Source organism: Oncorhynchus mykiss, chromosome 25 (assembly GCF_013265735.2).
Source record: "Oncorhynchus mykiss isolate Arlee chromosome 25, USDA_OmykA_1.1, whole genome shotgun sequence".
Lineage (NCBI taxonomy): Eukaryota > Metazoa > Chordata > Actinopteri > Salmoniformes > Salmonidae > Oncorhynchus > Oncorhynchus mykiss.
Genome location: NC_048589.1, coordinates 42,361,218 through 42,377,481, shown reverse-complemented (window position 1 = coordinate 42,377,481; position 16,264 = coordinate 42,361,218). Strand labels below are relative to the sequence as shown.

The following is a 16,264-nucleotide window of genomic DNA, read 5'->3' as shown; positions in this document are numbered from 1 at the left end:
TACACAACTCTTCTTCTCTAGTTCTGGTCCTTATATAACTACACAACTCTTCTTCTTTAGTTCTGGTCCTTATATAACTACACAACTCTTCTTCTTCTCTAGTTCTGGTCCTTATATAACTACACAACTCTTCTTCTTCTCTAGTTCTGGTCCTTATATAACTACACAAGATCAACCACTGTAGAACCAGATGGTATCAGATAAGAGATCAACCACTGTAGAACCAGATGGTATCAGATAGGAGATCAACCACTGCAGAACCAGATGGTATCAGATAAGAGATCAACCACTGCAGAACCAGATGGTATCAGATAAGAGATCAACCACTGCAGAACCAGATGGTTTCACATAAGAGATCAACCACTGCAGAACCAGATGGTATCAGATAAGAGATCAACCACTGCAGAACCAGATGGAGAGAGATCCAATGAAAACATGACCCATTCAACTCAAAGGTGACCAAGTACACATTGGCGGTAGTTGAGGTTAAGGAGCATCCTTCCCCCCCACCCTCCCTCCCTCACTACATAAAGTAATGAATCCAATCAAACAATTACATGTTGAGTTAGTTGTGTGCTAGGAGTTGAGTTAGTTGTGTGCTAGGAGTTGAGCTAGTTCTGTGCTAGGAGTTGAGTTAGTTGTGTACTAGGAGTTGAGTTAGTTGTGTGCTAGGAGTTGAGCTAGTTGTGTGCTAGGAGTTGAGTTAGTTGTGTACTAGGAGTTGAGTTAGTTGTGTACTAGGAGTTGAGTTAGTTGTGGTAGACTGGTCTGTCTGACTGGTGCCTGTTATAGCAACAGAGATAGACTATTTATTTTCCCATCATGCATTTGGAAAGTGTGAAACTGTGAACCAATACGGAGAGAGAGGAGGAAGAGCGTGAGCGGTTCCCCCCTGTTGTGGGGCGGTGCAGCTGCAGAGAGAGAATATGGTTAGTGTTAGAGGACAGATAGAGGAGCAGGAACCGAACAACCAGGAGGTGGTGAGGAGGAGAGGAGGAGGAGGGAGAGGTGAGGAGGAGGATGAGAGGTGAGGAGGAGGATGAGAGGTGAGGAGGAGGATGAGGTGAGGAGGAGAGGGGAGCGTTGCATCCTGGGATACCTTCTGAGCGCCAGAGAATGCGTGGTAGAAGCTAGACACGTAGGTCATGATGGCCTTTTCATCTGGGCGGGCCGTGCCTACGATGTCTGTGGAGAGAAAGGGTGGATGGGGGGGGGGGTGGAGGAACGAGGAGAGGGAGAAGGGGGTATGGTAATGATCATGTTAAACAACAGATAAATGACATGTCGTAAAGACTGGGGGTGAATGGTAAACACACCCTATTCTCTATATACAGTATACTACTTCTGGACAGGTTCAACACACAACAGACAAAATGAGTCAAGACCATAGAGTTGAAATAGAGGGCGGATCTTTGCAATAATAGCTTCAGTGACAGCAGAGCCTTCAGAAAGTATTCACACGCCCTCTTGACTTTTCCCACATTGTGCTACAGCCTGAATTTAAAATGTTTTAAGATTAGATTTTGTGTCACTGGTCTACACACAATAATACCCCGGGGGGGGGGGGGTACCCGGCCCCCCCCCCCCCCCCCCCCCCATTTCTTTTTTTTTTTTAGACCTCCTGCTCTATCCAACTCTATGGTAAAGAACCTCCACCCCACGATAACACGATGACAGCTTGATAAACAGGATAATAATATCCAGGAAGAAAAACTCCACTTTGGGTAACTCCAGACAGGGTGCTAATCTAGGGAAAATTCTAGAAAAAAATGCACTCGCACGCAAACACAGACGTGCACGTGCACACGCACGCACGCACTCGCACACAAACACACACACTCTCTCTCTAACCCTCTATGACATGTATATTTATGTACAGAGATAGCCAGAGACACTGGGACAAGGCAAGAGGAACGGAATAGAGAGAGCAGTCTGTCATCTGACTGTATTCCTCTGTTCAGCTTCCTGAAAAATGAGAGTACCAGACAACCTCTGTGGGGTCAAAATGTCTTGGTATAAACAAATACCACTGAAAAAAAAGACAATGGTAGCATCCCTATTCCCTATATAGTGCACTACTTTTCACCAAAGCTGGTCAAAAGTAGTGCACTTAATAGGGAATAGGGTGCCAGCTGCATTTGTATCTAGTTAAACACCAAACAACACTGTTAAGGTCATTTTTAATGAATGTCAGTCTCCACTTCTGTCTGCTTAGCCCAGTGTTTCTTCATCCTGGTTCTGGGGACCTAAAGGACATGTTCGTTTTGGCCCTAGCACTAACACCCGATTCAAATAATAAACGGGTTGGGTCCCCAGGACCAGGTTTGGGAAACACTTCCTTAACCCTTGACCCTCCTGGTCTTACCCTCAGCGTCCAACATCTTGGGAATGTCCAGGTACTTCTCTGCCACGTCGAAGGCTGTGTTCAGGTTAGTCATGGGGTCATCCTACAGGAGAGTGGAGAGACAGAGATAGAGGTCAGGGGTCATCCTACAGGAGAGAGGAGAGACAGAGATAGAGGTCAGGGGTCATCCTACAGGAGAGAGGAGAGACAGAGATAGAGGTCAGGGGTCATCCTACAGGTGAGAGGAGAGACAGAGCGATAGAGGTCAGGGGTCATCCTACAGGAGAGAGGAGGAGGAATACAGACAGACAGTCCGCCCTCCCGTCCGTCCACCTACCTACCTACCTGTGGTACAGACAGGTAGAGGGACAGACAGACAGACAGACGGAGAGACAGGTAGACAGACAGGTAAAGGGACAGACAGACATGTAGGCAGACAGGTAGAGGGACAGACAGACATGTAGGCAGACAGACAGGTAGACATGTAGGCAGACAGACAGGTAGAGAGACAGGTACACAGACCGGTACACATACTGTCACACCCTGATCTGTTTCACCTGTTCCTGTGATTGTCTCCACCCCTTACAGGTGTCGCTTATTTTCCCCAGTGTATTTATCCCTGTGTTTCCTGTCTCTCTGTAACAGTGTATTTATCCCTGTGTTTCCTGTCTCTCTGTACCAGTGTATTTATCCCTGTGTTTCCTGTCTCTCTGTACCAGTGTATTTATCCCTGTGTTTCCTGTCTCTCTGTACCAGTGTATTTATCCCTGTGTTTCCTGTCTCTCTGTACCAGTGTATTTATCCCTGTGTTTCCTGTCTCTCTGTACCAGTGTATTTATCCCTGTGTTTCCTGTCTCTCTGTACCAGTGTATTTATCCCTGTGTTTCCTGTCTCTCTGTACCAGTGTATTTATCCCTGTGTTTCCTGTCTCTCTGTACCAGTGTATTTATCCCTGTGTTTCCTGTCTCTCTGTACCAGTGTATTTATCCCTGTGTTTCCTGTCTCTCTGTACCAGTGTATTTATCCCTGTGTTTCCTGTCTCTCTGTACCAGTGTATTTATCCCTGTGTTTCCTGTCTCTCTGTACCAGTGTATTTATCCCTGTGTTTCCTGTCTCTCTGTACCAGTGTATTTATCCCTGTGTTTCCTGTCTCTCTGTCCCAGTGTATTTATCCCTGTGTTTCCTGTCTCTCTGTCCCAGTGTATTTATCCCTGTGTTTCCTGTCTCTCTGTATCAGTGTATTTATCCCTGTGTTTCCTGTCTCTCTGTGCCAGTGTATTTATCCCTGTGTTTCCTGTCTCTCTGTGCCAGTGTATTTATCCCTGTGTTTCCTGTCTCTCTGTACCAGTGTATTTATCCCTGTGTTTCCTGTCTCTCTGTACCAGTGTATTTATCCCTGTGTTTCCTGTCTCTCTGTACCAGTGTATTTATCCCTGTGTTTCCTGTCTCTCTGTACCAGTGTATTTATCCCTGTGTTTCCTGTCTCTCTGTACCAGTGTATTTATCCCTGTGTTTCCTGTCTCTCTGTACCAGTGTATTTATCCCTGTGTTTCCTGTCTCTCTGTACCAGTGTATTTATCCCTGTGTTTCCTGTCTCTCTGTACCAGTGTATTTATCCCTGTGTTTCCTGTCTCTCTGTACCAGTGTATTTATCCCTGTGTTTCCTGTCTCTCTGTACCAGTGTATTTATCCCTGTGTTTCCTGTCTCTCTGTACCAGTGTATTTATCCCTGTGTTTCCTGTCTCTCTGTACCAGTGTATTTATCCCTGTGTTTCCTGTCTCTCTGTACCAGTGTATTTATCCCTGTGTTTCCTGTCTCTCTGTCCCAGTGTATTTATCCCTGTGTTTCCTGTCTCTCTGTCCCAGTGTATTTATCCCTGTGTTTCCTGTCTCTCTGTATCAGTGTATTTATCCCTGTGTTTCCTGTCTCTCTGTGCCAGTGTATTTATCCCTGTGTTTCCTGTCTCTCTGTGCCAGTGTATTTATCCCTGTGTTTCCTGTCTCTCTGTGCCAGTGTATTTATCCCTGTGTTTCCTGTCTCTCTGTTCCAGTGTATTTATCCCTGTGTTTCCTGTCTCTCTGTACCAGTGTATTTATCCCTGTGTTTCCTGTCTCTCTGTACCAGTGTATTTATCCCTGTGTTTCCTGTCTCTCTGTACCAGTGTATTTATCCCTGTGTTTCCTGTCTCTCTGTACCAGTGTATTTATCCCTGTGTTTCCTGTCTCTCTGTACCAGTGTATTTATCCCTGTCAACCAGCGTGTTTTTCCCCGCGCTCCTGCTTCTTCTATTCTCTCTTTTGCTCGTCCTCCTTTTGACCCTTGCCTGTTTCTGGACTCTATACCCACCTGCCTGACCTGTCTGCCTGCCCTGACCTCGAACCTGCCTGCCCTTCGGTACCTCCTGAACTCTGAACTGGTTTTGACCTTCTGCCCGTCCACAACCATTCTCTTACCTAATGCCTTTTGGATTACAATCAATATCAAAGAGTCCATCTGCCTCCATCTGCCTGCCATGTCTGCATCCATCTGCCTGCCATGTCTGCATCTGCCTCCATCTGCCTCCCATGTCTGCATCTGCCTCCCATGTCTGCATCTGCCTACATCTGCCTCCATCTGCCTCCCATATCTGCATCTGTTTCTGGCCTTGTGACCCGATACAGACGTGTTATTAAGCGAGAGGAAAAACAGATAGAGGATCATTTCCACCTCGTTAGACGTGATTTGCATTAGTGGTGGAAAGACTGCTAAGGTAAAACAGTAGCAGTAGCCTCACCTTGCGCAGCTTGCCATAGTCAATGAGCTCTGGACGGTGTCTGTGTATGAGAGCACAGAATCCCAACCCATCTTTCCAGCTGAGAGAGAGACAAAGAGAGGGAGAGAGAGAGACAGAGACAGAGAGAGAGATATAAGAGAACATTAGAATGAATCATAACACACCAAACCATGGAGCATATACTATAGAGCAGCACTGAGGAATCCCTAAACCTACACACTATTTAAATTCACTTTGACCTTCTCTCCCTGTCCATCCTTCCAGAAGGCATTGCCATGGCAGATAATCTACCCTATGTGGACTGATAGATGAGCTACATTCATGTGCCATCAGGTCCTCATTAAAACAACAACGAGCTCTAACACTCTGATGCACATCACAGAACACATTGTTGGTCTGACCACCCTCGGAGTCAGGACTGGTGTTCATAGAGCCGGGTCTGACCAGCCTCGGAGTCAGGACTGGTGTTCATAGAGCCGGGTCTGACCAGCCTCGGAGTCAGGACTGGTGTTCATAGAGCCGGGCCTGACCAGCCTCGGAGTCAGGACTGGTGTTCATAGAGCCGGGTCTGACCAGCCTCGGAGTCAGGACTGGTGTTCATAGAGCCGGGTCTGACCAGCCTCGGAGTCAGGACTGGTGTTCATAGAGCCGGGTCTGACCAGCCTCTGAGTCCTCTCCTCTCCTCCCCCTCCTCCCCCTTCTCTGTTCAATTATTGTCCTCCATCTTATGAACACCAGTCCTGACTCCGAGGCTGAATCACACTGCCTGTAAAACCTCTAGCAGAGGCCTTGTGTGCGTCCCAAATTGCACCCTATTCCCTATATAGTGCACTACTTTTAACTAAGACCCTATGGCACCCTATTCCCTATATAGTGCACTACTTTTAACTAAGGCCCTATGGCACCCTATTCCCTATATAGTGCACTACTTTTAACTAAGGCCCTATGGCACCCTATTCCCTATATAGTACACTACTTGTAACCAGTGCTATATAATAGGGTGCCATTTGGGACGTAGGGTTCTTCTATTACCTAATGTGAAAGTTCTGAATGTTGACATTCTTGTAGGGAGCAGTCTTCCTCTGGCACCACAGAAGAAGACCCTCTTTGGCTGATGTTTCTGTAGGTAGGACAGGAGAAGAGAGGAAGGGAGGAGAGGAGCAGAAGGGAGGAGATGGGATGAGAGGGGAGGAGAGGAGCAGAAGGGAGGAGATGGGATGAGAGGGAAGGAGAGGAGCAGAAGGGAGGAGAGGGGAGGAGCAGAAGGGGGGAGAGGGGAGGAGAGGAGGAGCAGAAGGGGTAGAGGGGAGGAGAGGAGGAGAGGAGCAGAAGGGAGGAGAGGGGAGGAGAGGAGCAGAAGGGGGGAGGGGGGAGGAGAGGGGCAGAAGGGGGGAGAGGGGAGGAGAGGAGCAGAAGGGAGGAGAGGGGCAGAAGGGAGGAGAGGGGAGGAGAGGGGCAGAAGGGAGGAGAGGGGAGGAGAGGAGCAGAAGGGGGGAGAGGGGAGGAGAGGAGGAGCAGAAGGGGTAGAGGGGAGGAGAGGAGGAGAGGAGCAGAAGGGAGGAGAGGGGAGGAGAGGAGCAGAAGGGGGGAGGAGAGGGGCAGAAGGGGGGAGAGGGGAGGAGAGGAGCAGAAGGGAGGAGAGGGGCAGAAGGGGGGAGAGGGGAGGAGAGGAGGAGAGGAGCAGAAGGGAGGAGAGGGGAGGAGGAGAGGAGCAAAAGGGAGGAGAGGAGAAGGGAGGATGTAGGCGGAAAAACAAATCAATGAGAAATGAGTTAGTTAAAATCGTGCTGTGACATAGGATTGGTTCCAAACGGCGGTTTCTGCTGAGCCAGTTCAAACTAATCACATTTGTGGCTGTAAGGGGTTTTAAAAGGAGAGGCTGTAAGGGGTTTTAAAATGAGAGGCTGTAGGGGGTTTTAAAAGGAGAGGCTGTAGGGGGTTTTAAAAGGAGAGGCTGTAGGGGGTTTTAAAAGGAGAGGCTGTAAGGGGTTTTAAAATGAGAGGCTGTAGGGGGTTTTAAAAGGAGAGGCTGTAGGGGGTTTTAAAGGGAGAGGCTGTAGGGGTTTTTAAAAGGAGAGGCTGTAGGGGGTTTTAAAAGGAGAGGCTGTAGGGGGTTTTAAAAAGGAGAGGCTGTAGGGGGTTTTAAAAGGAGAGGCTGTAGGGGGTTTTAAAAGGAGAGGCTGTAGGGGGTTTTAAAAGGAGAGGCTGTAGGGGGTTTTAAAAGGAGAGGCTGTAAGGGGTTTTAAAATGAGAGGCTGTAGGGGGTTTTAAAAGGAGAGGCTGTAGGGGGTTTTAAAGGGAGAGGCTGTAGGGGTTTTTAAAAGGAGAGGCTCTAGGGGGTTTTAAAAAGAGAGGCTGTAGGGGGTTTTAAAAAGAGAGGCTGTAGGGGGTTTTAAAAAGAGAGAGGCTGTAGGGGGTTTTAAAAGGAGAGGCTGTAGGGGGTTTTAAAAGGAGAGGCTGTAGGGGATCTAAAATGAGAGGCTGTAGGGGATCTAAAATGAGAGGCTGTAGGGGATCTAAAACCAGATGGGGAATCATTAATCTCTGAAGTTCTCATGTCTTTATATCAAGGAATAATAATAGCAATAATAAATACAGTAATAATAACAATAATAAATACAGTAATAATAGCAATAACGAATAATAATAATAATAATAACAATCATAAATAATAATGAATAATAACAATAACGAATAATAACAATAATGAATAATAATAACAATCATACATAATAATTAATAATAACAATAATGAATAATAATAACTATCATAAATAATAATGAATAATAACAATAATGAATAATAATAATAGCAATAATAAATACAGTAATAATAACAATAATAATAATAATAATAATAATAATAATAACAATCATACATAATAATGAACACTAACAATAATGAATAATAATAATGGCAATCATGAATAATAATAATACTAATGAATAATAATAATAATACGAATGAATAATAATAACAAAAATAAGAATAATATTAATGAATAATAATAACAATAATAACAATAATGAATAATAATAAAAACAACAATAATACTGAATAATAATTAATAATGATGAATAATAATAATAATGATAATAATAATGATACATAATAATAATAATAATAATAATAATAATAATAATAATAATAATAATAATAATAATAATAATAATAAGGAAGGCTGGGAAGATTCAATCAAAACATCAGCGGGAAGAATGTCCTCATGTTATATGGTATATTACTACGGTATATATTCATCTATCATGTTATATGGTATATTACTACGGTATATATTCATGTATCATGTTATATGGTATATTAATACGGTATATATTCATCTATCATGTTATACGGTATATTACTACGGTATATATTCATCTATCATGTTATATGGTATATTACTACGGTATATATTAATCTATCATGTTATATGGTATATTACTACGGTATATATTAATCTATCATGTTATATGGTATATTACTACGGTATATATTCATCTATCATGTTATATGGTATATTACTACGGTATATATTCATCTATCATGTTATATGGTATATTAATACGGTATATATTATGACATTATATATTCATCTATCATGTTATATGGTATATTACTACGGTATATATTCATCTATCATGTTATATGGTATATTACTACGGTATATATTCATCTATCATGTTATATGGTATATTACTACGGTATATATTAATCTATCATGTTATATGGTATATTACTACGGTATATATTAATCTATCATGTTATATGGTATATTAATACGGTATATATTCATCTATCATGTTATTTGGTATATTACTACGGTATATATTCATCTATCATGTTATATGGTATATTACTACGGTATATATTCATCTATCATGTTATATGGTATATTACTACGGTATATATTAATCTATCATGTTATATGGTATATTACTACGGTATATATTATGACATTATATATTCATCTATCATGTTATATGGTATATTACTACGGTATATATTAATCTATCATGTTATACGGTATATTACTACGGTATATATTAATCTATCATGTTATATGGTATATTACTACGGTATATATTCATCTATCATGTTATATGGTATATTACTACGGTATATATTAATCTATCATGTTATATGGTATATTACTACGGTATATATTAATCTATCATGTTATATGGTATATTACTACGGTATATATTCATCTATCATGTTATATGGTATATTACTACGGTATATATTCATCTATCATGTTATATGGTATATTACTACGGTATATATTAATCTATCATGTTATATGGTATATTACTACGGTATATATTATGACATTATATATTCATCTATCATGTTATATGGTATATTACTACGGTATATATTATGACATTATATATTCATCTATCATGTTATATGGTATATTACTACGGTATATATTAATCTATCATGTTATATGGTATATTACTACGGTATATATTATGACATTATATATTCATCTATCATGTTATACGGTATATTACTACGGTATATATTCATCTATCATGTTATATGGTATATTACTACGGTATATATTATGACATTATATATTCATCTATCATGTTATATGGTATATTACTACGGTATATATTATGACATTATATATTCATCTATCATGTTATATGGTATATTAATACGGTATATATTCATCTATCATGTTATATGGTATATTACTACGGTATATATTCATCTATCATGTTATATGGTATATTACTACGGTATATATTCATCTATCATGTTATATGGTATATTAATACGGTATATATTCATCTATCATGTTATACGGTATATTACTACGGTATATATTCATCTATCATGTTATATGGTATATTACTACGGTATATATTATGACATTATATATTCATCTATCATGTTATATGGTATATTACTACGGTATATATTATGACATTATATATTCATCTATCATGTTATATGGTATATTAATACGGTATATATTCATCTATCATGTTATATGGTATATTACTACGGTATATATTCATCTATCATGTTATATGGTATATTAATACGGTATATATTATGCCATTATATATTCATCTATCATGTTATATGGTATATTACTACGGTATATATTCATCTATCATGTTATATGGTATATTACTACGGTATATATTCATCTATCATGTTATATGGTATATTACTACGGTATATATTCATCTATCATGTTATTTGGTATATTACTACGGTATATATTCATCTATCATGTTATATGGTATATTAATACGGTATATATTCATCTATCATGTTATATGGTATATTACTACGGTATATATTCATCTATCATGTTATACGGTATATTACTACGGTATATATTAATCTATCATGTTATATGGTATATTACTACGGTATATATTCATCTATCATGTTATATGGTATATTACTACGGTATATATTCATCTATCATGTTATTTGGTATATTAATACGGTATATATTCATCTATCATGTTATATGGTATATTACTACGGTATATATTCATCTATCATGTTATATGGTATATTACTACGGTATATATTAATCTATCATGTTATATGGTATATTAATACGGTATATATTCATCTATCATGTTATATGGTATATTAATACGGTATATATTATGACATTATATATTCATCTATCATGTTATATGGTATATTACTACGGTATATATTAATCTATCATGTTATATGGTATATTACTACGGTATATATTATGACATTATATATTCATCTATCATGTTATATGGTATATTACTACGGTATATATTAATCTATCATGTTATATGGTATATTAATACGGTATATATTCATCTATCATGTTATATGGTATATTACTACGGTATATATTCATCTATCATGTTATATGGTATATTACTACGGTATATATTCATCTATCATGTTATATGGTATATTACTACGGTATATATTCATCTATCATGGTATATGGTATATTACTACGGTATATATTCATCTATCATGTTATATGGTATATTACTACGGTATATATTCATCTATCATGTTATATGGTATATTACTACGGTATATATTCATCTATCATGTTATATGGTATATTACTACGGTATATATTCATCTATCATGTTATATGGTATATTACTACGGTATATATTCATCTATCATGGTATATGGTATATTACTACGGTATATATTCATCTATCATGTTATATGGTATATTACTACGGTATATATTCATCTATCATGTTATATGGTATATTACTACGGTATATATTCATCTATCATGTTATATGGTATATTACTACGGTATATATTATGACATTATATATTCATCTATCATGTTATATGGTATATTAATACGGTATATATTCATCTATCATGTTATATGGTATATTACTACGGTATATATTCATCTATCATGTTATATGGTATATTACTACGGTATATATTCATCTATCATGTTATATGGTATATTACTACGGTATATATTCATCTATCATGTTATATGGTATATTACTACGGTATATATTCATCTATCATGTTATATGGTATATTACTACGGTATATATTCATCTATCATGTTATATGGTATATTACTACGGTATATATTCATCTATCATGTTATATGGTATATTACTACGGTATATATTCATCTATCATGGTATATGGTATATTACTACGGTATATATTCATCTATCATGTTATATGGTATATTACTACGGTATATATTCATCTATCATGTTATATGGTATATTACTACGGTATATATTCATCTATCATGTTATTTGGTATATTAATACGGTATATATTCATCTATCATGTTATATGGTATATTACTACGGTATATATTATGACATTATATATTCATCTATCATGTTATATGGTATATTACTACGGTATATATTATGACATTATATATTCATCTATCATGTTATATGGTATATTACTACGGTATATATTAATCTATCATGTTATATGGTATATTAATACGGTATATATTCATCTATCATGTTATATGGTATATTACTACGGTATATATTCATCTATCATGTTATATGGTATATTAATACGGTATATATTCATCTATCATGTTATATGGTATATTAATACGGTATATATTCATCTATCATGTTATATGGTATATTACTACGGTATATATTCATCTATCATGTTATATGGTATATTACTACGGTATATATTCATCTATCATGTTATATGGTATATTACTACGGTATATATTCATCTATCATGTTATATGGTATATTACTACGGTATATATTAATCTATCATGTTATATGGTATATTAATACGGTATATATTCATCTATCATGTTATATGGTATATTACTACGGTATATATTCATCTATCATGTTATATGGTATATTACTACGGTATATATTCATCTATCATGTTATATGGTATATTAATACGGTATATATTCATCTATCATGTTATATGGTATATTACTACGGTATATATTCATCTATCATGTTATATGGTATATTAATACGGTATATATTCATCTATCATGTTATATGGTATATTACTACGGTATATATTAATCTATCATGTTATACGGTATATTACTACGGTATATATTAATCTATCATGTTATATGGTATATTACTACGGTATATATTCATCTATCATGTTATATGGTATATTACTACGGTATATATTCATCTATCATGTTATATGGTATATTACTACGGTATATATTCATCTATCATGTTATATGGTATATTACTACGGTATATATTCATCTATCATGTTATATGGTATATTAATACGGTATATATTCATCTATCATGTTATACGGTATATTACTACGGTATATATTCATCTATCATGTTATATGGTATATTACTACGGTATATATTATGACATTATATATTCATCTATCATGTTATATGGTATATTACTACGGTATATATTATGACATTATATATTCATCTATCATGTTATATGGTATATTAATACGGTATATATTCATCTATCATGTTATATGGTATATTACTACGGTATATATTCATCTATCATGTTATATGGTATATTAATACGGTATATATTATGCCATTATATATTCATCTATCATGTTATATGGTATATTACTACGGTATATATTCATCTATCATGTTATATGGTATATTACTACGGTATATATTCATCTATCATGTTATATGGTATATTACTACGGTATATATTCATCTATCATGTTATTTGGTATATTACTACGGTATATATTCATCTATCATGTTATATGGTATATTAATACGGTATATATTCATCTATCATGTTATATGGTATATTACTACGGTATATATTCATCTATCATGTTATACGGTATATTACTACGGTATATATTAATCTATCATGTTATATGGTATATTACTACGGTATATATTCATCTATCATGTTATATGGTATATTACTACGGTATATATTCATCTATCATGTTATATGGTATATTAATACGGTATATATTCATCTATCATGTTATATGGTATATTAATACGGTATATATTATGACATTATATATTCATCTATCATGTTATATGGTATATTACTACGGTATATATTAATCTATCATGTTATATGGTATATTACTACGGTATATATTATGACATTATATATTCATCTATCATGTTATATGGTATATTACTACGGTATATATTAATCTATCATGTTATATGGTATATTAATACGGTATATATTCATCTATCATGTTATATGGTATATTACTACGGTATATATTCATCTATCATGTTATATGGTATATTACTACGGTATATATTCATCTATCATGTTATATGGTATATTACTACGGTATATATTCATCTATCATGGTATATGGTATATTACTACGGTATATATTCATCTATCATGTTATATGGTATATTACTACGGTATATATTCATCTATCATGTTATATGGTATATTACTACGGTATATATTCATCTATCATGTTATATGGTATATTACTACGGTATATATTCATCTATCATGTTATATGGTATATTACTACGGTATATATTCATCTATCATGGTATATGGTATATTACTACGGTATATATTCATCTATCATGTTATATGGTATATTACTACGGTATATATTCATCTATCATGTTATATGGTATATTACTACGGTATATATTCATCTATCATGTTATATGGTATATTACTACGGTATATATTATGACATTATATATTCATCTATCATGTTATATGGTATATTAATACGGTATATATTCATCTATCATGTTATATGGTATATTACTACGGTATATATTCATCTATCATGTTATATGGTATATTACTACGGTATATATTCATCTATCATGTTATATGGTATATTACTACGGTATATATTCATCTATCATGTTATATGGTATATTACTACGGTATATATTCATCTATCATGTTATATGGTATATTACTACGGTATATATTCATCTATCATGTTATATGGTATATTACTACGGTATATATTCATCTATCATGTTATATGGTATATTACTACGGTATATATTCATCTATCATGGTATATGGTATATTACTACGGTATATATTCATCTATCATGTTATATGGTATATTACTACGGTATATATTCATCTATCATGTTATATGGTATATTACTACGGTATATATTCATCTATCATGTTATTTGGTATATTAATACGGTATATATTCATCTATCATGTTATATGGTATATTACTACGGTATATATTATGACATTATATATTCATCTATCATGTTATATGGTATATTACTACGGTATATATTATGACATTATATATTCATCTATCATGTTATATGGTATATTACTACGGTATATATTAATCTATCATGTTATATGGTATATTAATACGGTATATATTCATCTATCATGTTATATGGTATATTACTACGGTATATATTCATCTATCATGTTATATGGTATATTAATACGGTATATATTCATCTATCATGTTATATGGTATATTAATACGGTATATATTCATCTATCATGTTATATGGTATATTACTACGGTATATATTCATCTATCATGTTATATGGTATATTACTACGGTATATATTCATCTATCATGTTATATGGTATATTACTACGGTATATATTCATCTATCATGGTATATGGTATATTACTACGGTATATATTCATCTATCATGTTATATGGTATATTACTACGGTATATATTCATCTATCATGTTATATGGTATATTACTACGGTATATATTAATCTATCATGTTATATGGTATATTAATACGGTATATATTCATCTATCATGTTATATGGTATATTACTACGGTATATATTCATCTATCATGTTATATGGTATATTACTACGGTATATATTCATCTATCATGTTATATGGTATATTAATACGGTATATATTCATCTATCATGTTATATGGTATATTACTACGGTATATATTCATCTATCATGTTATATGGTATATTAATACGGTATATATTCATCTATCATGTTATATGGTATATTACTACGGTATATATTAATCTATCATGTTATACGGTATATTACTACGGTATATATTAATCTATCATGTTATATGGTATATTACTACGGTATATATTCATCTATCATGTTATATGGTATATTACTACGGTATATATTCATCTATCATGTTATATGGTATATTACTACGGTATATATTCATCTATCATGTTATATGGTATATTACTACGGTATATATTCATCTATCATGTTATATGGTATATTACTACGGTATATATTCATCTATCATGTTATATGGTATATTACTACGGTATATATTCATCTATCATGTTATATGGTATATTACTACGGTATATATTCATCTATCATGTTATATGGTATATTACTACGGTATATATTCATCTATCATGTTATATTCTATTACTTGTATATAACTTATGTTTGTTTTAGTAGACATGCAAAGCCAACAATACAAAATGCATCTGATACTTACTAATTCAATTTGAATGTACAGTGCCTTGCGAAAGTATTCGGCCCCCTTGAACTTTGCGACCGTTTGCCACATTTCAGGCTTCAAACATAAAGATATAAAACTGTATTTTTTTGTGAAGAATAAACAACAAGTGGGACACAATCATGAAGTGGAACGACATTTATTGGATAT

General features: G+C 35.0%; 1 protein-coding gene across 5 annotated transcripts in view; it reads right to left on the bottom strand.

The window, feature by feature from the left end:
• Window positions 1–16,264, bottom strand: part of LOC110504277 (alpha-actinin-1) — a 133,297-nt gene that overhangs the window by 40,561 nt on the left and 76,472 nt on the right. For 3 of the 5 annotated variants that reach the window (XM_036962561.1, XM_036962557.1, XM_036962559.1), the window contains exons 5-8: window positions 6,151–6,238; window positions 5,119–5,197; window positions 2,366–2,447; window positions 1,100–1,185 (exon numbers count right to left, since the gene is read on the bottom strand). In XM_036962561.1, coding sequence (XP_036818456.1) covers window positions 1,100–1,185; window positions 2,366–2,447; window positions 5,119–5,197; window positions 6,151–6,238 — 335 coding nt within the window. The remainder of the gene's footprint in view (window positions 1–1,099; window positions 1,186–2,365; window positions 2,448–5,118; window positions 5,198–6,150; window positions 6,239–16,264) is intronic. The other 2 variants (XM_036962558.1, XM_036962560.1) reach the window with 1 other exon arrangement.